The sequence below is a fragment of the Cibotium barometz genome, chromosome 48, assembly GCF_041138505.1.
Source record: "Cibotium barometz isolate CiBa-2024 chromosome 48, ASM4113850v1, whole genome shotgun sequence".
Lineage (NCBI taxonomy): Eukaryota > Viridiplantae > Streptophyta > Polypodiopsida > Cyatheales > Cibotiaceae > Cibotium > Cibotium barometz.
This window is the reverse complement of record NC_141093.1, coordinates 37373512-37399056: the sequence shown is the minus strand read 5'-3', so window position 1 is coordinate 37399056 and position 25545 is coordinate 37373512. Positions and strand designations below refer to the sequence as shown.

General features: G+C 42.4%; 1 protein-coding gene across 3 annotated transcripts; it reads right to left on the bottom strand.

Moving 5' to 3' along the window:
* Positions 1-2983: 2983 nt before the first annotated feature.
* On the bottom strand, positions 2984-23736 carry LOC147611146 (non-structural protein). 3 transcript variants are annotated; one of them, XM_086785223.1, is made up of 8 exons: positions 23533-23736; positions 22733-22772; positions 22446-22628; positions 22293-22346; positions 22143-22188; positions 5562-5659; positions 4204-4316; positions 2984-3236 (listed from the first exon to the last, which is right to left on the bottom strand). In XM_086785223.1, the coding sequence occupies exons 1-8, from the start codon at positions 23649-23651 to the stop codon at positions 3194-3196; spliced, it is 696 nt and encodes a 231-aa protein (XP_086641349.1). In that variant the 5' UTR covers positions 23652-23736; the 3' UTR covers positions 2984-3193. The 3 variants fall into 3 exon arrangements, 2 of the variants coding, with proteins under 2 accessions (XP_086641349.1, XP_086641348.1); XM_086785222.1 differs by having other exon boundaries at positions 22293-22628; positions 23533-23733; XR_015263874.1 differs by lacking the exon at positions 5562-5659 and having other exon boundaries at positions 22293-22628; positions 23533-23735.
* Positions 23737-25545: the final 1809 nt, after the last annotated feature.

Here is a 25545-nt window from a genome sequence, read left to right as displayed (position 1 = left end):
TTGCACCAAAGAGAACCCTAGACTTTAGATAGATAGATATTGAGAGCAAGCATGGAGGAAAAACTGCCACCAGAATCCTCACATGAGTTCAAGTATAAGGAACCTAGGATAACATTAGTTTGATATGAAGCCTATTGATGATGCTATCACAAAGCCCATGGGACTTCTCAATGGGATCTTAAGATCAAAAACTTTGTCTCATAAGTTTTTGACACTTCTTTGTAGTGATATGAACTTTGCCTAGCAGCCAAACTCTTATGACTATATCTTAGGCCATCCTTACATAAAGGAAGTTAGATTGGTCACATCAGAAAGAGGGACTAAACGTTGAAGGTTTAACCTATAAAATGGATCCCATGAATGAAGCCCCTCTTGCTATAGAAGAATATTTCATCATGACTATGTTATGTGCAACCACGACATAAAGCATGAGAGCTCAATTTTTCTCCACTCCCAGAGCCAAAAGACTCTAACAATAGATGCACATTCTAGCTTGGACAATGGTGGCTTGTAGGTAAGGTGGTCTTGAGATTTAAAAGCTTCATACTACAGGCGTACATGTGTCTCTTTCTCCCAATCTCCCTGGTAGTTTGGAGTAGCAACCTACAGATTTAGCACCTACTAGGACATTACCATTTCAAGTAGGGTAGTGGCCGTACTATGGAGATTCATGTGACGGTGTCTGATCAAAGGACGCGATGAACATTATCTCCACAAATCATTATTATGATATATATTTTTGCCCAACTTCAAAGGTTGCTCTTTAAAAGAAAAAGAGAGTTGTGGAGATGGACTTCTTTCCAAGAAGCAAAAAGGAAGTACTTTTTGCCATGAGCAATCCTTAGCAATATGTGAGCAAATGTAATACCAACAAGGAATGCTTTTGTTGATGTGGAATTTTCAATACATGTAAGCACGTTTGTAAAATGTTTGCCCCAGTGTATTTAAAATTCCACATCAAGCATCCCTTGACAGTTTATTTGCTCAGGATGGTCAAGGTGAAAAGTACTACCTTTTTGCCTCTTGGGAAGAAGTCCACCTCCATACCATTTTTTTTGCTTTTGAAGAGCAACCTCTGAAGTTGGGTAAATATATATAACATAATAATCTTTCGTGAAGATAAAGTTTATCATCACATCCTTGGAACTGACACCATCACATGAATCTCCATAATATGGCCGCTACCCTACCCAAAAAGACAACTAGCATACAAAGTTGCCCAGTGCACCTGCTAAATCCGAAGGTCGCTACTCCGCACTACTCGGGAGCGTGGGAGAGTATCCCTACTAAGTTTCAAGTCTTTCTTTCGAGAGTATGCATGGGAGCTCTTCCTTTAGGGATTAAATTGGTGCAGAGAAACTTTACTGATGGGTGTTGTCCTCCCAAGTGCAAAACTACTCTTGAAGATGGGAAACATGCTTGTTGGGATTGTCTAGCCATTAGAAGCACTTGGTCCAAAATTGCTAGATGGGTATATAGTTCTATTAGGATGCATGGACATTGGGAGGACTGGCTGCTTGGTAAATGGGTAACCAGTGAGTATGCTGATTTTATTTTCAACATAATTAGATTCTGATATCTTTGGAAAATCTAGAATACCATAAACCATATTATATTTCAAAAATCGGTTGATAAAGGGTTGGATGTACAAATGTGTTCATATGTGTTGGTCTATACATTTAGTTAATAAACCGAATAATGATGAGATGGTGCAAAGAATTCAAGCACTGCTGGCAGCCATATCTTAATTCTCTACATGGAAGGGTAATTCACTCACACAAGCAAACACGAAAATCATAAGAACAAGCTTCAAGCTCATTGATTGGGGATATCAGTCTGGTATTGCGCCTCTGCATCTTGCTTTCTTGCAAGGATGTTAGGCTACCCACGATAAAGGTATTGAAACGATATCTTTTTTACAACTTAAAAGTAGATGCAAATATCTTAGTAAAGTTCATTAGAGAGCATCACTTCACATATACTTTGTTTCAAACACAATCAAATAAATACAAATTTTTTTGTGCCATTGCCACTTTATACTACACTTTTTAAGAGATTGACAATGGATCAAGCTAAATTGTAAGAGACAATGGCCAATAGACAATAGAATGCATGGAAGCCTAATAATCCAAAGCATATCATTGCTATTGCAAAGTGTGTAAATTTAATTTACTCATCTATATTTTAGCAAAATGTAGAGAAGATTGTATTATAAAGCCATTTGTTACGTTGATGAATCTTGTAGATATGAGAAGTCTACTATAAGAAAAGTGTAATTATTAATGTTAATAGAATATGCATCAAGTCAAAGAATGTGATGATAGGTTCTCCTCGAGAATATCAACAAATTATTGCTCAAACTAATACTCTATGAATACAAATACAAACAACCTTCCCACTAGATCCAAGTTTTCAAATTCATGCTTAGTCACAAAATAATAAGGTCAATGTAAATTTCAAGGCAATCCACAATCGATTATTATCAAGAGATGAGAAAAAAGAAGCTTTCCATCAACGAGTAAAATTTACAAATAAAATAAGTGCTTTTGGTCATCCAAGAAGCAATTTCAATGTGATGGAAAGAATGACAATGAAACATTTCAGTTACAATATGTTGCAACAAGAGTTTTATCTATGGCTAGTAGTTGTGAAAGAAATTGATCCATATTTGAACATCTTATATCAAAATAAAATTTAAATTTAATATAGTTTATCTAAACATAATTCTAAACATGATATTTTAAAAACAAGGTAGATTAAAAAAATTGCATATTAATAAATTATCATTATAAACAACTATAATTTAAAAAAAAACTTATATTTAAAAATATGATAAAACAATTAAATAAATAACACATACAGATACACAAGGTTCAAAGTGCACAAAAGTAATTCAACGTTATATATATATATATATATATATATATATATATATATATATATATATATATATATTCTATTAAAAAAAGAATTTTTAACAGTATTACGTGAATAATCTCATTTAGAAATTATTATACATGTCGTATAATGCAATGTAGATATACTCTATGTTTGTCGTCTCATCTTCAAGAAACAATGATTTGTGATGATCAAATTCTTATCAGGCTGTATTCTTCCTTCCTTCAGCAAAAAGCTTTGGTAGAATGTTTGCTGTCCAAATATATACAATGTTATAAATGCATATGTTACTCTGTCATGGCACTGGCCGCCCTTTCACGTTTGACGTGCATTGAAACCTGTATGCAGCATTGATAAAAGGCCATTAGCATGAGGAATGTGACACACATAAATCAAGGCATAGTCAGCCTCTCTAGATAGGAATAGAGTGCCATCTGCAAACCTCCACTTACATTGGGACACAGATTGAGTCAACTTTTATATATGTGCAAAATCAGCAGAAAGTGAAATTTACCACTTTCGCAATCTCATTAAACACTTTATCCTTGTCAATGTTCTCTCAAATCCTTTCTCTGGACGGGAGGGTCATAGAAAAAAGGACCATCTCCCAAATATGCATAAAAGCCTTCCATTTAATCTGTGCAGCCCCGGATGTACCCTGTATTTATCTTGAGAACATGGCTAATTGGCTTGTGTTCTCTTCTGAAACAGAAGCACATTAAAAAGTTCAACAAAAGAAATATGGGAAGCTGCACCATTATGCAGGAAACAGCAAGGTAGATGTGGGAAGGAAGCAACAAGAACTCTAGAAATGGCTGAACGAACAATTACTGGACTCTCTCTCACACAAGAAGGAAAGGACGTGAAAGCCAACCTTGGCAAACCAAGGTCATGATTTTCAATAGGAACTATTGGGGAGCCTGACTGCTTAGTAGGAGGATGCATCATTGTCACGATGAGTTTATAAGAGCCACTAGCCAACCCTCTCTGGATGGTTGACGATAGCAACCTCCCTGGAAAAAAATATGCAACTTCATGCCACTACAGCTTTAAGGGGGATGATGACGATAATGGGATAACATCGGCCACCTGACACACTCCAAGTAAAGTGTCCCTCCCTAAGAAAGACGAGTACTTATTCATGTAGGCATCAGTTCCCTATGCAATAAGATAGCACAAATTATTCTCATGAAAACAGTTGCTTGATGGCAAATCAATTACTTCAGCAATGCAGACCAAGCGCTCATAGTACATTGACAGACAAGCATCAAGAATCCTACTTTTGCGGAAGTCTATCAGCCATACCATATAATATCATCTGAGCATGCAGTACCATGCTTGGCTGTGATGCAACCATTCACGTCACTTTCTCTTTCCGATGCAGAGGTACACGTAAGTTGTATAACAGTAGGGCGAGCCTGTGTCCACAGATCACACCCAATTTCCAAAACCTCTTAGAAGGATACAAAAACAGAAAAGAGAGTGCCCTTCGAACCTAAAACTAAAAAATTAGAAAACAAGAAAAGGATTCCCAATAGGCCTATCTTCAACTTTTTCATTAGCATTTAAAGGGAGCAATAGATTTTTTTTAAAATAAATATACCAAATATAAAAAGGCTTTGTTTGGTGAGAGTGCAAGCGTGCGTGCGTGCGTGTGTTTTTTTGGAAGGGAGGGGGAGGGTAGAGAGAGAGAGAGAGAGAAGCAAGCCGCATTTGAAACTATCAGTAGGCCGCGTCCGCGTAAGGACCATTAGATGACATTATAATAGTAGAAAAGGTAGACCAGGCAGGGGATCCACTCAAAAAAGAGAAGTGGGCTATAAATGCTCACGTATGGCGAAGGCCTTCCCATTCACAAAGTCAGGCCAAAAGCATGCTTTGCTCGAAGATGGAAGCAAACATCAAAAGAGACTAGAGGAGGGCAAGATGAGTACCCAGGAAGCGCTCTCTATAGGCATAGGGATCTTTTTCTAGACCACATTTTGTGATCAGTTTCCCTAAAGTTGATGCTTAACCAATCTTACTAATAACAGTTTGCTCGAAGATGGAAGCAAACATCAAAAGAGACTAGAGGACAGCAAGATGATAACATCTTTACCAAATGAGTACCCAGGAAAAGCTCTCTATAGGCATAGGGGTCATTTTCTAGACCACATTTTGTGATCAGTTTCCCTATCGACACAATTTTATTTTTAAGAAACACCCTAGAGTCTTTGCCAGCACAATCAATCTCAGGAAGCCTTCAGCTTTCATCTCTTAGAGAAACAAGACATCCCACTAGAACAGGTACCTCTACGTGGCTTACCTCATCATCTGCTTTGTTGCCACTAAATGTTTTTTTTTGGATAAGCAGATCCTTAAAAGCATCTACAGATGTGCCAACTTAAATTGGTCCATTGCATAGAACACATTCTTTCTTGATTGAGAATGTCTTTATCCATTAATCCTACCTACAGCCCTATTATAATCCAAAATTACTGAAAATCACTAAGTCGGTTCTAATGTTTTCGACTCAGATTCTAACCCAGGTATAATTCATGGCTTCGAACACTAACACTCTGATGCTCCACAGCTTAACAACTTTTTCACTACAAGCATTGGATTGACCAAACACATCAGCAAGTCCAACTAATTGAAAACTTCTAAGGTCTTATTTTACTGACCTTTCTGATTGGTAGAGTATAGCCACGTTTTGGAACAAAGTCTTGAGGCATGCAGCTAGTTGAACAAGCTTTGACAAACAAGAAAAGCTTCATTGGACCTGTATCAATATTTGCAAAATACATATAGCTATGACTTTTTTGCAACCAGAATAGGTTTTTTTATAAAATAGGTTCTTTTTTGCAACCAGAATAGGTTCTTTAAAAAAGCAAGTTGAAACATGTTGCATGCCCAAAAAAACTATGATTCAGAAGATAGTGTATAGCTTTTAAGGTTTATGTGGCATGTCAACTTCTGCTTCCTCACTGTTACAAATCACCCTTTGTCACAAAAAATATGTACATGATAGGCTGCAGATTGAACCACTAAGGCCTAAGCATAAAGGGAACAAGACAACGAGACTATAAGCACGGCAAGACAAGCAGACAACCTCTGTTGGGTGTGCACAGTACAGTGAAGGGCATGTAACAATGTCTCGGAGTAGTACAAGTGTTGTCTAGTATTCTTGTCACTCTTGCTGATCTTGTCACTTGTGTTATGTTACATTCCATTCTGTCTATTCATATGTGCATTGCGTTGTGAGCATTGACGACTCCGGACATATTGTCCAGAGCAGAGCCACCACTTTAGTGTACCGAGCAACCAACCCTACTACACACACACACACACACACACACAATTTTGGTATGCCCGATGGAACTCTTGAAACTTGGAGTCTTGTTAGCTCACCCTTATCCTTGTGTCCTCTATATGCCCAATACACACTCCCATGGTAGTTTGTGATAGAATGTGCAGCGGAAGAAGAGAAAGTGGAAACACGGGAGAGAGAGAGAGAGAGAGATGGAGAGGAAACACAGGTGAGAACCTGCTCTCAAATCAAGCTACATCTTCCACACATGAATAATAAAAAAATAGTAGCAATGAGAAATTTTGTGACAAATAGCCCCTGGCATCATTATTGAAACAAAAGGTGATGATTTAGGCATAGATACACGTGCCCTGTAAGCATGTGGCAAGGCTGGCCCTCAACACATATTGGTGTATTTTCACCCATAGCTTCTCCCTCACGAGCACACTCGAGTGCATGAGTAGCATGAGAGATAACGGAATACCTACACCAATAGAAAATTGCAACCCATGTTGCATGTGTTGTGCATGCACATTTCAGCCAGCAATGGCATTTGACATACATTTTGACCATTGCCATAAACATTGCATCCCTCGGGCTACATAAGGTACACTTGCATGGTGTGAAATCGTCGATGGTTCCTCTCTAATTGCATGAGGATTCATCCTCTTAGACATATTGTCCCGAGCAAGAGGGGAGAACCTCGTATGTGAAGGACTGCAGTTAGACAAGCTAGGCAAGCAATGCAAGCAATGAAATATGAGGGAGGCATGCCGGCTATATATACCTCTACATGAAGGCAACCAACTGGTGATAAATACCTCCACGACTCGGAAAGTCCCAAGACCATAAAATAGGGAATAAATATGGGTAAAATATGAGTGAGGAGTGACTAGCCCCTCTGACTAACATGGTCAACCCTAGAGGCTAAAATAGGACACCAAATAAGAAGCCAGCAAGTAGGGGATGATATCTAACACCCCCTCTCAGCACCGGATGCTGAGCAAACTATAAGAAGCCAAAGACGCCGTCCTCGATCAAAGATGAAAGACTGCAGAAACAGGTACCAAGAAAGCTCCACAAGCAATCTCCTCAGCAACTCAGCTACAAAAGCAACAGAACAAGCTGCCAGGTAGTACACCGCTCCTCTAGAAGAAAACAACCATATAGGTTGCGACGTGCTACTCCAAATAATGGTTCCAAACCCAAGTGTAAGAACACTCCCCGAACTCGAATGTCGTGTATCCAGCCTGGAGAAGGTATGAAAAACCTCAAAACCAACCAAGATTAGATCCTGTATATAATCAATCCTGGGAGAAGCAAACTGCTCCTCATTGGAACCCTCAAAAGAAATAGAGTCAATTTGCTCCAACTCTGTACAAAGAGTAGCCAAATGCTGTATGAAAGCATCGTCTGAAAAGATCGGCATCGCAAGATGTAAAGACTTCGTAGAAAAGATGGGGTCCATCTGCTCAAACTCCATAACATGAGTTACCCAATGCTATACATAAGTACACGCCATTGAGGTGGGCATGGCACGATGAAAGGACTCCACATCCCCCTCTGAAAAAAGATATTGTCGGATTGATATAAGCCCAACCTGATTCTGATCCAAATCCAAAAAACTCTGGAAGTACCACTGTGCCCAGGCACGGTTAGCAACCACACATCCAAAGCATCCCACCGGGTCCAAAAAAGCATGCTCCAAAACAACAAGCCTGCAGAACTGGCAAAGGGAGGGGCATCAGAAGCATCATAAAGAGATGCAGAGATAGACTCCTCACAATGAGGAAGGGAAGCAGGAATATAAACTGCAATGGTAACAAAGTCCTCAAAAGCATCACAGATAGCAGAAGATTGTTCCAGAAGTAGAACCAGATCCCAAGATTCAGTAATAAATAAAGGATCCATGTGAAAGGATCACACCGCAAAAGGGCAAAACACCCTCCTTGTTCTGCAAATAATGCAAAGAACACAAGCTCGGACAAAATAAACTCTGCTCAGGATCTCTGAAAAGATCACTGCTCTCCTCCAAATAACTGTAAACTCCTGTCAAAGAAGAAAGTCTCCACAGATACAACACAGCTCCCGAAACTCATCCTCAAGTGAAGTAGCTGGAGAAAGGCCCCCTTTGAGTGTAGAAAACTCTTGTGGGAAGCAAAACGCAGCCAAAACACTGCTATCCAACAAAAATAGCACTCCACCGCCAACAGAAGGCAAGGAACACGTAGAAACCGGGAAACCGTGTAGGCCAGAAACAAAACACAAGTATAGATGCTCCAAAATCAGCAAAACGCTGAAATCTAAAATTTAGAATCCTCCTCAAGTACCAAACTACCTCCAAAGTCACAATCCAATCAAGAAACCCCCTCTGCAAGTGATCTGTGTCCACTCGAGAAGAAAACACAGCCAAACAAGGGCTACAAACCTGAAAATTCAAGCCAACCAATGTCCACACCTCCTATGAGGAAAAATGTTGAAGAGAAGGTACCTTCGGGCCCAATAGATGAAGCCCAGTTGAAGGTAGAGCTACCAGCAAGATCGTTTCAAAAAAAACCTAGCAACCATGGCTGCAAATCTGAAAACGCAGAGGTAATAGGGGCTGAATATGGAAACGCTAAAGCCTCAGATCAAGAACTGCTGCAGAGAACAATCACGGGGTGGGAGGGATGGCACAAGATAACTAGATAGGATATGCAAAAGGGAGCCCAAAGAGCTCCAAGATCAGGGCTGGGAAAGCAAGCCCAAACACGCCAAAAAACGCAGCCTGTTTGGGCAGCTATGTTACTGTCGAGTCCTGAAAAAAACGCGTGAGAACCCCTAGAGGGTGCCGCCAAGATAGGCAGGTATGCTGTCCAGAAGCCCTTGTCAGGATGCCAAGAAGCTGCAAACTGATGCCCTGAAGAGAGGAAACTGCAGCCCATTGAATGGGTATCAATCAGCCCTTGAAGAAACGCAAGCTTCAACGCATGAACACAAAAACACAGATCTGTCCATGGTCGGAAAAACGCAGATATGAAGAGGTAGAGGAGCATCCAACGCTGAAAATCACCGACGCTCTGATACCATGATAGAATGTGCAGCGGAAGAAGGGAAAGTGGAAACACAAGGGGGAGAGAGAGAGAGAGAGAGAGAGAGAGAGAGAGAAAGAAAGAAAAATATATTAACGTCTGCAAAAGGCCAAAATTGGCCTATGAGACAAACAAGTAGTACAATGATGTTCCTCCAGTCATCAAGAGGAAAATATGGAGTGAGCATAAAATGTAGAAGTATGACAACACGACCATAGGGGACTCAATGGTGGTGTACAAACGAGAGGGTGTGGATGGAGTACTAGGACTACTTATGCATCTCTATATGCTGAAGGGGTGATACAAGTATGATATGTTATCTACTCCTAACTCCATCCAGACCCATAGTCTGGATACTAGGACTACTTATGCATCTCTATATGCTGAAGGGGTGATACAAGTATGATATGTTATCTACTCCTAACCCCATCCAGTCCCATAGTCTGGGTACAATATGTCATACATCCGATCTGAGGATGCCGTAAATGTCTGGAACATGCGTCTTGGATTAGAGCGAAAATGTCCTGGACCTCCTGCTGGTAGAGAGAGAGAGAGAGAGAGAGAGAGAGAGATGAAGAGGAAACACAGGTGAGGACCTGCTCTCAATATCATCACCAAAAAGAATACATGTCTCGAGCAAGAGGGGAGAGCCTCGTATGTGAGGGATTGCAGCTAGACAAGCTAGGCAAGCAATGCAAGCAGTGAAATATGAGGGAGGCATGCCGGCTATATATACCTCTACATGAAGGCAGCCGATTGGTGATAAATACCTCCACGACTCGGAAAAATCCCAAGAACATAAAATGGGGAATAAATATAGATAAAATATGAGTGAGGGGTGACCAGCCCCTCTGACTAACATGGTCAACCCTAGAGACTAAAATAGGACACCAAATAGGAAGCCACCAAGTAGGGGATGATATCTAACAGTTTGGTCAACCAATCCAAGAGTCCTCTCTCCATACAACATGTAATATGTTCTCTTTGGATGATGGCAACTATGAATATGGACATGCAGGCAAACTCATGTGGTGTTACAAAGGAGCACGAATATGTGCGACAGCCATCCCGTACCAAAGAGAAAATGCAAGAAAAAGAGTCCATAGCCTTAAGGGCTCAACTTACTCGTAGGCTCTTCTTTATGCTCTACCGCTTGGACCCATTTGATTGTTGGAAGGCCAAGAAAGCTGAATCTTTTATGGATCATGCCATAGCAATGATTGCTCAAGAGTTGCACATGCAACTAAGGGATGCAACACGTGCATACTTGGCTCATACTGAGTATGCCTATGTAAAAAAGGCAACCATCCCACATGTCTTGGTATCCCCACAAGTGGTTGAATAGAAACATGACATACATGTATGGCTTGTCGAACCTGACATGGTGTGTTTGTATGGCATGGCATATGGAGCCTGACATGATAATACATGTATGGCTCATGGAGCCTATCATGATGTCATTTCTCGAGACTAGCTATCTTGGTGATTATATGTATTTATGTTTTGGGAAGATTCCGGAAGGATCATGAAGCCCTGAACACTTTACTTGATACAATTGAGCAGATGGGTGTTTCTTCCAATCTAGCTGCACTCATGAGTCATGTGTGTGCATGACTTTGATTTTATATTTGGATGACTTGTCTTGTTTTCCTGGACAATGCCTAAGATTATTGCATGTGTTGTCCATGGCGCCAAGGATGCTTGGGCACCCTGTGGACGTGTATGTTTTTGGGGACTGACAAGTGTTTTACATGTGGTAAGGATCCCTGAAAACTCAATTTACAGCTTTATGATTTCACATACTAATATTTATTGATGTGACTGACAAGTGTTTCACGTGGTAAGTGTCCCTGAAAACCCAATTTACAGCTTTATGATTTCACATACTAATATTTATTGGTGCAGGTCCACACTCACTTATAAGTGACCGAACAACTTATAAGTTGTACACACAAGGCAGGACTATTTTAATACACGTGGCGGTCAAAAGACGGAGACAAGACATGATTTAGGAATCTACTTGTAGGCACCCCATCCGGGACCTAAAAAGCACACGCTTGAGTTATTATTGGAGGACAAGCTCTATTCGGGAGGAGAACTCGAGTTTGGGCTCATGCACATGCTTTCCTGGTGCATGGAGAGCTGGTTGACCAGATCTGGAGCTATCTACCGCCAACTATCGCGTTGGATATCAACCAAGTGGAAGGAAGAAGCTGGTGGACTACTTCTGGAGCTTTTTCTAGTGCTGGCCAGCTGCTAACAGCCCTGAAAAAGCTGCTGGTCAAGGCATTTGGAGCACCAGAAAGCTATTCAATTGGTGTGGGAGACTTCCTCTGCTGATCGGTTATCTTCTGGCATGTAAATCTCTGCTGGTTCACTCTTCCTGGGACTACTGAGAGCTGGTCAACTGCTGAAAACAACCCTTCAAGGCTAGTGGATTTGCTCTGTGCACAAGTGAAAGATGAAGTTACAAGGCTGTCCCGAGCTGATGTGGGCTGCCCATGGTTGTCCTGCATGTGCTCCGAGCCGGGAAAGCTCTCTGGTTCTGAGGATGAACATCAAATTCAGCATATGTTTTGTTTTTGTTTTCATCTTGTACTGGAAGAATCAGGTGCTAGCTAGTGGAGAATTCCTGGGCACCCGCAAGGTTGTATCTGAAGAAGCAGACTCCTTTTTTGTAATCTAACCATAAGAGGGGGGGGGGGGGGGGGGGGGGGATGGGGATCAGCCCATCTTTTGGCCCCTAGTGTGGTGTAGGGTGCAGAGTTGTTTATTTCTCTCTCTTATCTAGCATATACATGTGTTTGATCAGTTTTCATGATTGATAGGATTTCCGTGTTACAATTGTCCTTCTGTTACATTGGTATCAAAGCTTGGCTTTCTACAAAGCTTATGCCTAATATGATGCTGGATATGGCTGTAAGGAGTCGTTATCTGTGAAAGAAGGTTGGGATTCTGAGATAGCCCTCGTCTTACTATTGCGCTTCGAAAGATATACCTAGATGAATCCAAGAACATGCCCAAGTTCACCTTACAAGAAAGTGCAATTTATAACCTCATGGTAGTTATCCACGAGACAATAAACCATCAACTCCATCATGCATAGTATGGACTAGATACTACGACATCCCCACTAACGTCATTAGTGCCCAATAGTGGGTGTAGAACTTGGTATCAATATATGCTCCCACACACACCCCACACACACACACACACATAAGAGCATACATTCATACAAAGGTCTGCGTACTGAGTTTCTGTCAAAGCTCCGGAGATGCAAGGCAAACTCAGCCATGCACCACTAAAGATAGATAGAATTAACACAATATAAATTGGCCGCAACTTGGATAAAAGAGGTTACCTTTGGTTTAAGTGACAGTGAGCATGTGGAAAGACTTTGTGGCCCTCCTGTCTCTATAGGGGCACTGTTGCACCCTTGCAGTCTATTCAGTATCATCCTTGGAAAGTTAGTAGAGAGCAATTCCGAGACACGAAAATTCTTTTCTTTCTAAAGACTTGGTAATTACATCATGGCCAACCATTCAGATCATAATAGGGAGGATTCTATCACCCATATTTGCCGCATGCGGGAGGAGGATAGAGACAGGAACCAAGTTGGGGCTTTGGCACGTAACAATCCACAGTTATCTTCTAGGGCTGAAAATGAACAAGATCTTGATGCTTTGATGAATGAGCTTGAAAAGCTCCGTGCCTTGCAAAGACGTGGCTCAGGTTAAGGCAGATGTGGTCACTTTTGATGCAAATGTCCAATAGATGGGGATTGAGAAACCTCGAGAGTGGGCTATTGGTTACTTGAAAAGCCGTGGCAATGTTGTTTTCTATGAAGAGAGCAAGTGGGTCTTCACACTGTAACGTTTGCACACACTGATGTCCCGAGGCAAACAAACTTCAAAGCTCAACACCCACTGCCCAGACCTTATCCCCTTTATTCAAAGAGAGCAACCAACCATGTGTCCACCCCACCTTGCACCACCAGTCACTTTACCTCTTTGCCTGACGCCCCCGCCCGTGAACCATGCATGTGAAACTGTCTTCTGACATGGTTATGTGGCATGTGACAAGTGTTGAAAACGCTAATTTCAGCATTCCTTTCTCAAGTTAAACCATAGGGGAAGCTTTCCCAGGATTCCTTCGTCCTCTTGAAGACTTCTGCTGTTACGAAGAATCGCAACAGATTGAAGATTTCAACACTCGAGACACTTCCATCGTGAAGACTTCCGCTATCATCGACTCTACTTGCAATCAGTAAGCTTTAATGCTTAATTGTGGAAGCAAGTAGCAGGAGGGAGGAGCAAGATTCCATGTTCACATACCCTGTGTAGTGTTCTCTTGTCCTACATGCTCTCTTCCAAATTGTTGCTACCATGTGTTGGTGGAACAATAGAGAGCAGATGGTAGGGAACATGGGCTCAGAGGGTAGTGTGAGTTGCAGACCTAAATTGACAACCATATTATTTGCAATACTGTATTCATATGCATTGGTATGGAAGTACTTGATTCTCCCAAGATTAATATACTCTATTTGAGGGAAGGGCCGACCGTTCCGGCTCTGCTTATTGTCCATTAAATCTTGATGTATTTAAGTGTATTGAGTAGCATTGTGTTCATCCAAACATTCCACACCCCCTTTAAGTGTCAGTTCTTGGTGGTCCAAGGCACACTCCTAGGTCGCATCATATCTTCCGAAGGTTTGGCTCCTGACCTTGATAAAATTATTGCCATCCTTCACCTACGGTGCACCTTCTATCAACCCCAAAGACACCCAAGTTTTTGTTAGACACCGCAGCTATCATCGTCTCATTTCATCAACATGTATGCCGATGTGGCCCTTCCACTAACTCGCCTAGTCAAGCCATCCAAAATCTTCCAGTAGTTTAACCTTGCCTCTACCGCCTTCTCCTACCTTAAAAAGCACCTCACTGAAGCTCCCATTCTCATCCCACACAAATGGATGCTCATCTTCCACATCCATACAGATGCAAACCTCACTACTGTTGGCATAGTCCTCACTCAACCCAATGCAGAGTACAAGATAGACAAACCAATCTACTATGCCAACAGCCTCCTCACACCAATTGAACAAAACTACAACACCATTGAGCGAGAAGACTTGGCCATAGTCTATGCATGCCAAAAGTTCCGACACTATCTCTTGGGCTCCCACTTCATTGTCATCTTGGATCACCATGCTCTCAAATATCTTCTCAACAAACCTTAGGTGGCGGATAGTGTTTGGAGGTAGTTGCTACTCTTCCAAGAATTCGATTTTGAGATCCTCCTTCGACAGAGCAATCATGTCATGGCAAACCACCTCTCCCGCATCAACACTTGGGAGCTTGCAACAAGTATTGTTGATGACCTTCCTGATAGTGCTCTTTTTAAAGTTATTGCCGCACCGGATTGGTATAAGGATGTTCTTGCCTTGCTTTCCATAGGACAGTTTCCAATTGGTGCCAGTCCCAAAGACAAGCAGTGGCTTCTAGTGAAGAGTCTGTTTAGCACATACATCCCCAATTTTTGCTCATATTTGGAGTTTCCTTTTGGTCCCTTTTCATGGCCCTTGGTTGTGGGCTGGCCACCCTATTTTTTCCATTATTTTCAAGCATTTTTCCTAGGTCGAGTACTTCATGTTCAATCGGCCAGCTTCATATTGTCCAGTCGACCAAGTGTAGTTGTCTAGTCGGCCAACCCTCTTTACCTATATATAGGTGGGCTTACCTCTCTCTTTTTACATAGTCTAAGCCTCATTTTGTATCCCTCACTTATGAGACCTTTTATGTCTCTTGCTTGGCACTGTTTCATTGCAATGTATTCAGCATAGTTGCTTCATATCTCTCTCTCTTGCACTCTCTCAGCACACTCTAATGCTTGTCTGCTTCCGCTCTATGCACTCTTTCATGGTATCAACGCTCCAGGTTCAGAGTGACTCTGCTTCCCCAGATTCTCCTCAGTTTTCAGCACCTTCTTCTCTGCGTTTTTTCTTCTCAGATTTGCTGCTGGTCGGCTGGTCACTTCCCGACTCTTCTCCACTGCAGCCCGTGGTCTTCCATCGCCGGTATGACCCTTGAGACCCCCCTACACACCTGTCGGCTGCTCTGTTTCAAGACAGCAACATCTGTTGTGCTGCATTTTCTCCCCTACAAGTGTTCTTTGCAGAAGTTGGTGTTTTGATTTGAGGATCGGTGGCATCTAGTACCTTTGGTGGACACTTCTTCTTCCGAGATTGTGCGTCTTTTTCTTCTGAGATTGAGCCCGAGCTTTTGTGATGGCTGCCCCGACTACACTTCATATGTTCTCTGAGTCCGCAAAGTTGGATTGCTCCAACTACACTTTGTGGAAGGTGAAGGTGAAATCAGCCTTGCGTGGAGTGGATCTTTGGGATTGGCTTGTTACACCTGCCAATGCCACCCCTCCCACCCTTGCTTCCGTTGGTGTAACTCAAGCACAGATTGATATTTGGCAAGCAAATGATCGTCGTGTTTTCTCTTTTCTAATGTTGAATTGTCAAGATTATGTTCTCTCTCATGTACGTACAGCAGATGTTGCACATAAAGTTTGGAAAGCATTTGCAGATCTTTACAAGATTAAGTCTTCGGGTCAAATTTTGGCTTTGAAAGCAGATTATGAATTTGTCAGTTTTTGCCTTTCCATCTTTATCTACTTTCATCTCGAACATGAAAGATCTCCGAGGCGAGCTTGTTGTTTGTGGCAAGAATATCTCTACAGAGAATATGGCTATTCGGCTTCTCTCCAAGCTTCCAGAGAGGTTTGATGCTTACTTTCAATCTCTTGTTTCCTCTCCTCATCCTGTTCCAATTACTTGGGAGAAAGTTCTCCCCTACATTATGCAGATTATTAAGTCTTGCTTTGAGAAGCGGACTGGCACCTCTAGTGAATCTGATGGAGCTTTGGCCGCACAAGATAAAGGAAAGAATCAACAGAAGAAAGGAAAAGGGGATTCGCATAAGAACTCCAAGGATAACGACAAGAATAAGAACAAAGACAAAAACAGATCTTTTAAAAACAAGGACATTGAGTGTCATTAGTGTGGCAAGAAGCGTCATAACCCAATGTCACAAGAAGAAGTGGAATGAAGAAGCAAAGAACTCTACCTCTACAACGGTGTCCCAAACCAAGACGGATGATGGTATTCTTCTATTAGAAGGTACTCATGGTGTACTTGCTCTTGTGACTTCTCAGTCGCGGTCGTGGATTGTGGATAGCACTACTACTGCTCACATGACACCCCATCGAGATTGGTTCAACGACTTTGATGCCAGAACAAGCAAGTTCACTTTGGTGATTCTTCTTCCGTGCCAGTTCATGGACATGGCACCATCTCCATCTTCCGCTCCTCCGAGGACAAGAGGTACTTCTCTGACGTTCTGTACATTCCAGATTTGGCATTTAACCTTTTGTCAGTGAGTGCTCTTACAGCTCAAGGTGCGGAGGTGATCTTCTCTCGTTATGAGATTACTATTCGTGATAAGGAGACCGGTAGCATCTTGGCTTAGGGAATCCAGGATAGTGGCGTACAAGTTGACCACTTAGCTTTCTTTCGGTTCTTCTTCAACTTTTTGGCATGCTCAATTTGGCCATTTGAGCTATCACCTTCTACGGCAAGCTTCGAAGGATGGGTGGGTTGAGGGTTTACCAACCAACAAGGCTCCATCTTCTGTTTGTTCCTCTTGTTTACAAGGGAAGCAACACCGAGCCGCCTTTCCGAAGAAGGCGACACAGATTTTCGACATCACATGCTCTTGTTCATGCAAACTTATGTAGTCCTATGAGTACCGCGTCTTTGAGGAAGGCATTTGTACATGCTCGTGATGGTGGATGTCTTCTCTAGATATACTTGGGTCTTCTTTTTGAAGTCCAAGGATGAGACTTTTTAGCACTTTTGTGATTGGAGGGTTGGGGTGGAAAAAGAGACCGGTTCTTTGATCAAAGCTCTCATGACCGACAGAGGGAGTGAGTTTACATCCCAAGAGTTCCAGCAATATTGCAAGGATCATGGCATTCGGAGACAGCTTACTAGAGCATATACTCCATCACAGAATAGAGTTGCAAAGTCAAAGAATAGGACCATCATGGAGATGGCCCGTGCTATGCTTGAGCATTCTTCATTACCCCCACGTTTCTGGACTGAGGCGGCTTCTATTGCTATCTATATTCAGAACAAGTCTCCTACAGCTGCTCTTCCAAGTATAACTCCATATGAGGCTTTCCATGGTGAGAAGCCCTCTGTTGTTCATTTCCAAGTATTTGGTTGTTCGGCATATGTACATGTGCCTAGGGAGCATCACTCCAAGTTGGACTCAAAGTCTCAACGCATGACTTTTCTCCGATACAATTTTGTGTCCAAGACATATCGTCTATTTGATCAGCAGGTCGACAAAGTTGTTGTGAGCCGTGATGTGGTGTTCAACAAGACTCCTACATCTTCAGAAGGGAGTAGTGAGCTTCTTCTTCCTCTGCCTCCTCCCCCTACTTCTGTTACTCCTCCAGCTGGGGATTCTCAGTCAGATGATGATGATTGCTCCTCCTCCAACGAGTTCGAGCATATCTGTGCCTGGATGGTATTTTTAGACAGTTCGTGATTCTGGGTTACGTGAGCTACTTTCTACTCCTCCGCCTAGTTCTCTCAGGCGATCTTCCAGAGTTTCAGGGAAACAAATTCACGAGGACAACATGTTTGTTAACTATTCTCTTATGTCTTCTATTATTCATGGTCCTTCTAATCCCACTTCTGTGGTGGGGACGAGGCTCTTTCACATGAGCCTTGGCGTCGTGCTACGTAGGCAAAGCTGGATGCCATTGAATGGAATGGCACTTGGATTTTGGTGCCTAGGCCACTGCAGCATAAGGTGATTGGTGCACATTAGATCTTCAAAACGAAGTACCAGGCCTATGGCAGCTTGGACAAGCACAAGGCGAGGTTGGTTGCCAAGGGCTATGCTCAACACCCTGGAGTCGACTTCGATGAGACCTTCGCTCCAACGGCTCGTATGACTATCATTCGCACCGTTCTTACTCTTGCAAGACATCATAGATGGCCCGTATTCCAGATGGACGTCAAGTCAGCTTTCCTGAATGGAAAGCTTACACAGAAAGTGTATGTTGATCCGCCGTCGGGATTTGAGGTTCCAAGCAAACAGGATCAGGTGTACCGGCTCAAGAAAGCTTTGTATGGTCTGAAGCAAGCTCCACAAGCTTGGTACTAGCAGATTGATAAGTTCTTTCAAAAGCTTGGCCTGCGCCGTTCTCATGCAAATTCAAACCTTTATATCCTCCTTGAGAGGGGATTTATTGTTATCATTGTGGTCTATGTTGATAACCTCATCTTTACAGGTTCTTATTTTGTGAGGATTCGTTCAATCATGGATGCTTTGGAGACAAAGTTTGAGATGACGGATCTTGGCCATTTGCATTATTTTCTTGGCTTTGAGATTTGGCAAACCTCTAAGGGTATTTTCTTCTCTCAACAGAAGTACACTCCGGAGATACTTGACAGGTTTCAGATGACTCGATGCAGATCAGTATCTTCTCTTGTGGATACTAGTGAGAAGCTTTCTCTTCTTGATGCTTCTCCAGGGATTGATCAAGGACAGTATTGAGTTCTCGTCGGCTGTTTGGTTTGGTTTGGTTGACCTACTCCCGATTGGACATTTGTTTCACAATCAGCTTATTGAGTTCTTTCACATCCAAACCCAATCAACAACATTGGCGGTGTGCTCTCAAGGTTCTTCAGTACTTGTATGGTACTTTGGACTTTGGCATCTTCTATGGCCAAGGGTGCACTCTTCTTGGATGGTCTGATTCAGATTGGGCTGGAGATCCAGATACTCGGCGTTCGACGACTAGTTGTGTTTTTTCACTTGGGTCAAGAGCCATTTCATGGAGCAGTAAAAATCTGCCTACTGTGGCGCTTTCTTCTACAGAGGCGGAGTATCGTGCAGTTTGTTATGCTGCATGTGAGGCGACATCTGGTATGGTTTTTGCCTGTTTGGTCTTGATCCTTCCATGATTAGGATCATATGTTGCACCACCTCAGGTGGTATGGTTTTTGCCTATTTGGTCTTGATTCCATGATTAGGATCATATACATGAATGATGAATTGGCAGTGATCAGTGCAACGGCTCTCTGCCGTCCCCGCACAGGGCCGTCCCCGTCCCTGCGCCGTCCCCGGTTTGAAACGCCCGTCGGGGGACGTCCGTCCGTCCCCGTCCCTGCGCCGTCCCGTTTCGGCATCCCAGCGTTCCTAGGCTCCGTCCTCGCCGTCCCCTGTGACTATGAGCTAAGATCATCAAAATCCAACTAAGTGGATGTCACCTGGCATCGCAAAGATCGAGAAATCACATCATATTCCAGAGATAGCTTGGTGAGGATGAGAGCAACCAGCTTCTGAGAAGAGGACAAAGCAACACCCATAGCCAATAATTGGTCATGGATAACCTTGGCCTTCATAAGAAACGACTGAATGGAACTACCTTCATAAGAATAACAAACGTAGAGCTACCCTTGCAAGGTAACTGTTCTCATCGACAAATCTCAAGCAAAGAGATCCTCCAATTTAGACCACACCTTATGAGCACTAGTGAGAGTTTGCACTGTCGGTGAGACCTTCTCTGTGATGGTCCGCACAAGCACCGAATGCACCTTCGAGTCTCGATTCTCCCAGTCTTATAATTCCGCAACAAATTCATCCTCCTAATCCTGAGTCCAGCTCCTAGAGTTTTGAGGACGCTCGGGCTTCCTCTCAATGCCTTAAACAATATCCCACAAACCCTTGTTGATGAACCATATCCGCATCTGAAGCTCCCAATGGGCATAGTTGGGTCCTTTCAACTTGTCATTCTTGTTCGTAAGGAGGGAACCATATCCACAACAACAAAGAACAAATCTCAGCTCTCAAACACTTCTCTCAAGTGCTTTCCAACAAAGCGAGGCTCCAAAATCAATCAACCCCCTCTCAAACCTGAGAGAGGAGGAGGTTGGACAGCAGCAAAATCGTCCAAGAAACCACCGGGAACCTCCTATCGGAAGAGCACGGACTCGTGGAGGAAGAAGGAAATGTACATCCACTTGTTTGGCAACTCCACATGCAAGAACTCACCAAATCTGATGCCGGAGCAGAATTTGCAGCCAAAACTCCAACACCTTGCCTCTGTAGAAGAAAATGCAGCCAAGAAACTAGGCCGGCTTGCCTCTGTAGGAGAAAATGCAGCGAAGAAACTAGGCCGGCTTGCCTCTGTAGGAGAAAACGCAGCCAAGAACTGGCCAGCAGCAAGGGAAAGACTGGTTGGACCAAAAAACACAGCAGTGTATGAAAACGCAGCCACTGTTTAGGACTGCACAACAGCCAAAGGTAGGGTAGAAAACACAAGGGCCCAGATGAGAAGGCAGGCAGATTTGCAGAAGATGGAGCATCTTGAACCTAAGCGAATGATACCATGATTGAGAATGCACAAGCGGAAGCATAAACAAGACGAGAGAGAGTAGAGAGAGCTTGTGGACAAGATGACCTTTTATATTAGCTTGAAGCTTTACAATGGCAATAGGCCAGCAAGAGAATGTTGAACTTGTGCAAGGGAATGGATGGAATAGTGAATAATGGGGGAACTCCTTATATAGTCCATGTGAGGGCTGGCCTACTGGCACAAGACAAATAAATAGGAGAAATATATATAAAATACCAAATAAATGATACAACCCCAAAACATTGAGATACATAAATTCTAACACCTCCCTCTCGCCTCCTTCAATCATTCTCCTTTACATTGTTGCAGGTGAACTCCGATGTCCACACTTTCCACTCTAGATGCTTGCCCATGCACCCATCGGCTGCTAGCACCCATTTCAATCCTTCTCAACGGCTATTTTTCATGCTCACCGCCTAAAATTCCATCTCACCTACTCTCCACAACACGGGCTCATACTCGCTCCCTCCAACTCCCTTTTTCATGCTCGTCTCCTTACCACTTTCATACTCACCCTTACACCCCACTTCATACTCGCCCAACCGTCCTACTCACCTCCCCCTCTTACATACACCCCACGCCATCTCATACTCACGTCCCCTCCGCTCATTCATGCTCACCTCCCAATCCCTTCTCTCAAACTCGCCCCGCTCAACATGTCTTTCATACTCGTACCCCATACCATTTCATACTTGGTTCCCGTCCTTCATGGTCGACGCTTGCCCAATCTCATGCTTGCCTTTCATGTCCTTCATCCTTGCCTTCCTCCTCTTCGTGATTGCCTCCTTGCAATAGCCACCACACCTCAACATAGCAATCAACAACTCACAACGGCCACATCTTAAAAGCAGCCAGCTCACAAACTTGCCTCTTTCCAACTGTCATGCGCAAGACATGTGCATGCTCATTTCTAGGGCTGATCCTTGAAAGACAATAGATATCCAAAGCTCCTCCACATTCCCAGCAGCTCTTCAATCAGAATTGCCACTTACGTCCTTATTTTTTAAGAGATCACAAGACATAGCTCATCCCACCCCCCGGGTGGCTGGATCTTTTTTTAAAACTCCAGAATCAAATGAATTTCATGGAGCAGTGTAGGATGCAACTGAAGGAGCTCTCTCAAGCGCAAGAAAGGAAGAGACTGGAGGAAGTTAAGGTGATGATGTCTTCTTGTCTTCTGTTGCAGACAGCGGTCGCTTAACCCCCACAATCACAATCTTTACTGCAAGTGCGAGGCAGTCTAGGGAACATCACAACACGCCCCCCCCCCACCACCACCACACACACACACAAAATCAACGAGAGATTGGAACATCTGATGTTACACCATTTCTTTGCCGGATAAAATCGAGTAACATAAAGAAAGAAAGTTAAGACTACACCTGTGAACAAAGGACCTCTGTCCCGAGAAACTAATGCACGAGTAATCTACAAAACAAAAGAAAAAATTGCCTGGTCAAGGACCACAGCTTCCATGGAGGCATCAAGCAAGTAAAATATGCCAGCTATGAAACGTGGAACAGCATGCATACCTTCTTGGACAATCTCCTGGTGAAGATTTCTGATTTAAAGTGTCTTCCCAAACCCTGTGAGTCATGGAGGCGAGAAAGGGAAAACTGAGGACTGATTCTGAGAAACTCAACTTCATAGGTGGCAAAAGGCTGTTTTGGGGAAGAGCCAAGGACCAGAAGCACAGAAGGCATGTATGGAAGCTCTTGGGAGGCCGCTTGCAAAGCAGAAACAAGAGCCTGGATTGATTCTTTCAGTTTGTCCAGCTTTCTCGTCTCCTTTGCGGCTGCCCGTGCCTTCCTGATTCTTTCTCTTCGCTCTCTTGGATTTGAGACCGCTTCCGCATTGCTATCAATGGCCTAGGGTTTGCAAACAATGAAATGATCTGAACTGTGTTTGCAAAAACATCTCTGCAAGCATGTTCTTCCAGGCAAATGTAAAGACTAGCATTGCAGTTCCTTACAATGTTCTCAACAATATTGCACTCCAGTTGATCAAGAGGCCTGCATTTGAAGGGTCACATAATATCAATATACAAGGATTAAACTACCATTCAAAAACCTTATCTCTGTTGCATTCAAGGACTTGACTGCAGCATTCAAAAAATCTCTAACATCCATAGCTAGACGAAAAAACCCTCCACCTTCTTCATTTTGAAGCGGCTTTTGTTCACATACAGTGAAACTCGGACATTTACAAGAAACGTTCATCTCCATGGTTTACAAGCAAATGAACAGGGTTTTCATCACACAGAGAGATGAAAACGTCATTGTTTGCATGGCATCAACACGTTCCTATGACCGTGGCTATGGTGTGAGCAACAGATACCGTTTCAGGATGTATCTGTGGATTCACCAAAAACCCTCGGAACTCGCATAGGGTTTTCATTGCCATAGAGTGGCGTTAGCAAAAAGATAGGGTTCCACAGGTTAAAGTTTTGGAGCCTGCGTGTGGAATCTAATGGTGCAAAGAAAAGAAGCTATCTGTGGAATCACAAGAAATCTTCAAATCCCTTGGCTTGCAAGCATATGAAAAACGGAAAAATTCAGCATTTTCATCGCATTAGCGAGCATCCTCATCGCCATAGCTATGGAGTGAATGACAGTGAATCGAAAGTCAGGGTTTCACTGGTTTAGGATTTTTGGAGGCTTACCGGTGCTGCACGAAGAAGGTGCAAGAAAAGAAACTGAGCATTAACATGGATATTCATCGCCATAGCTATGGAGTTACTGTTGGGTTAGGTTTGGAGTTTAGGAGGCTTACTGTGGGATTTGATGGTGCGTGAAGAGGATGTAGCCGATGATGTCCTTGAGGATCGCGATCCGGTCGATGGCCTCGCATTCGCAGTCGATTCTGATCACCCCCTGCTCCTCCTCTTCCATTTTTGAGATGGATCACCCCCTGCTCCTCCTCTTCCATTTTTGAGATGGGTCACATTTTGTTTTTTTGAAAAGCTCTTGCTTCCCTCCATTCATTTATTGAGTTGGTTTCACAAGTGTCCGCCCAAATTTGCAAAGCTGTTTTTCAATTGTGTAAATGGTCGCCGGGTCTGTAAGAGGACAAATCAAGAGGCCCAAGAGGAAGAAGTGATTGCTCATTATTTTTTTATGGAGACAAAACGGATTCATTGTGCTATGTGCTCAGGGGACTTTTTACCATCTAAAATTGAGAACTCTCCGGGTTGAAATCAACATACACTCCTTACATGATCATATAAAAACCTAGTTATTATGGCTCGCCCTGTCACTCTCTCGTAGCATGAAATTCTGTTTGAGATAAAGTCTATGACCATTGTGAAGCCTATGCCTCTTTCTCAAAAACCACTCCACATGATTTTTTTTCGTATTATTTTTTTACCATACCCATGTAGATTTTATCATGATTCCATATCAAAGTAGATAGTTGTGATTTTTTAGAGGAAAAGGAGCCATGGTGGAAACTAAAACCTATCAAAGTAGAGAGTTAGGATTTTTGAGAGGAAAAGGAGCTGTTATGGAAACTAGAACCATTTAGGATTGTCATTTATTTCTTCTTGTTAGAAACTAGAACCTTCAAGATTCATAGATAATAATTGTGGACTAACAATTAAGTATCAGATGTGCAGATGCAGTAATCATGATAAGTTTATTCTACAAATAGTATTCTACTAGGCTTCCCACGGCCAAGTTAAGGTGGTTGTGGAAGGCATTAAAGTTTCAATATTTGCATTAAGTAGCCACACAATAATCTTTTCACACACTTGGTTACTAATGCCAAAATGATATGGAGGCCAAGTTTTGAAAGCATTTTGTAACTTAGCCCATTTGGTGCAAGAACAAAAAGATGGGGCCAAGTTTCATTTAATGTTCCCATGGCCAAGTAAACCTAGTAGTGGGAAAGGGTTCATGCGCCCAAATTTAGAATCTTTAAATTTTGAGCCCAAATTTAGAATCTGCGTACGATTTTACCCTAGACTTCCTTTTAGTACTACAAAGTTAACGTGAATCATGTTGCCCGCTCAACTTGCCCTCATAAAATGGTGTTAATAACAGTGACTACTTTCATTGTAGACTTATAATAATCCTACAGCTACCCATCCTCCACACTCAAAGACTCGAGAGAATAAAGTGAATGCTAATCAAATAGTTGCCCTATGTGGTAATGTTGAGCAAGGCTTGAAAAGCATTTAGTTTGATATAATTTCTGCTAATGGAGCAACACAACCACATAATGATACATGACATGACTTTGTTCCATGAGTACCAACATGCTAACCTGTTAAGAGATGGGTGGTTGCTTTTTTTGGCAAAGTCACAATAATCAATATTTACACATTTGGTACAGTTTAATGACTTTAGAACAATTTTGGAGGAGTTAGGAAAGTAGAATGCTAAGAGATATACAATTCAAACGTTAAACAAGGTTACGAGTTTGGAAAGTAGAATGCTAAGAGATATACAATTCAAATGTTAAATAAGGTTACGAGTGGTGTGTAACAACTTTAGTGCCAAAAGGAGTAAATCCGTAATAGGAAGGATGAAGTCAAGATATACCTTTGATCATATAAAATGTATTATGTGATTAAAAAATCGTATATTATATCAAATAAATATTAAAATTAATTGTATTTTTATACTACGGAGGAATAGCAGAATGCCTGGATAAAAATACTCCAAGCCATAGATTCACTAATTGAATCTATAAACAACAATGCCTTACATAAACTTTATGAAAATGGTATTAAACTACACTATTTTTTTAACAAGGCTCCAATGAAGCAATGGGGGCAAGACTAGG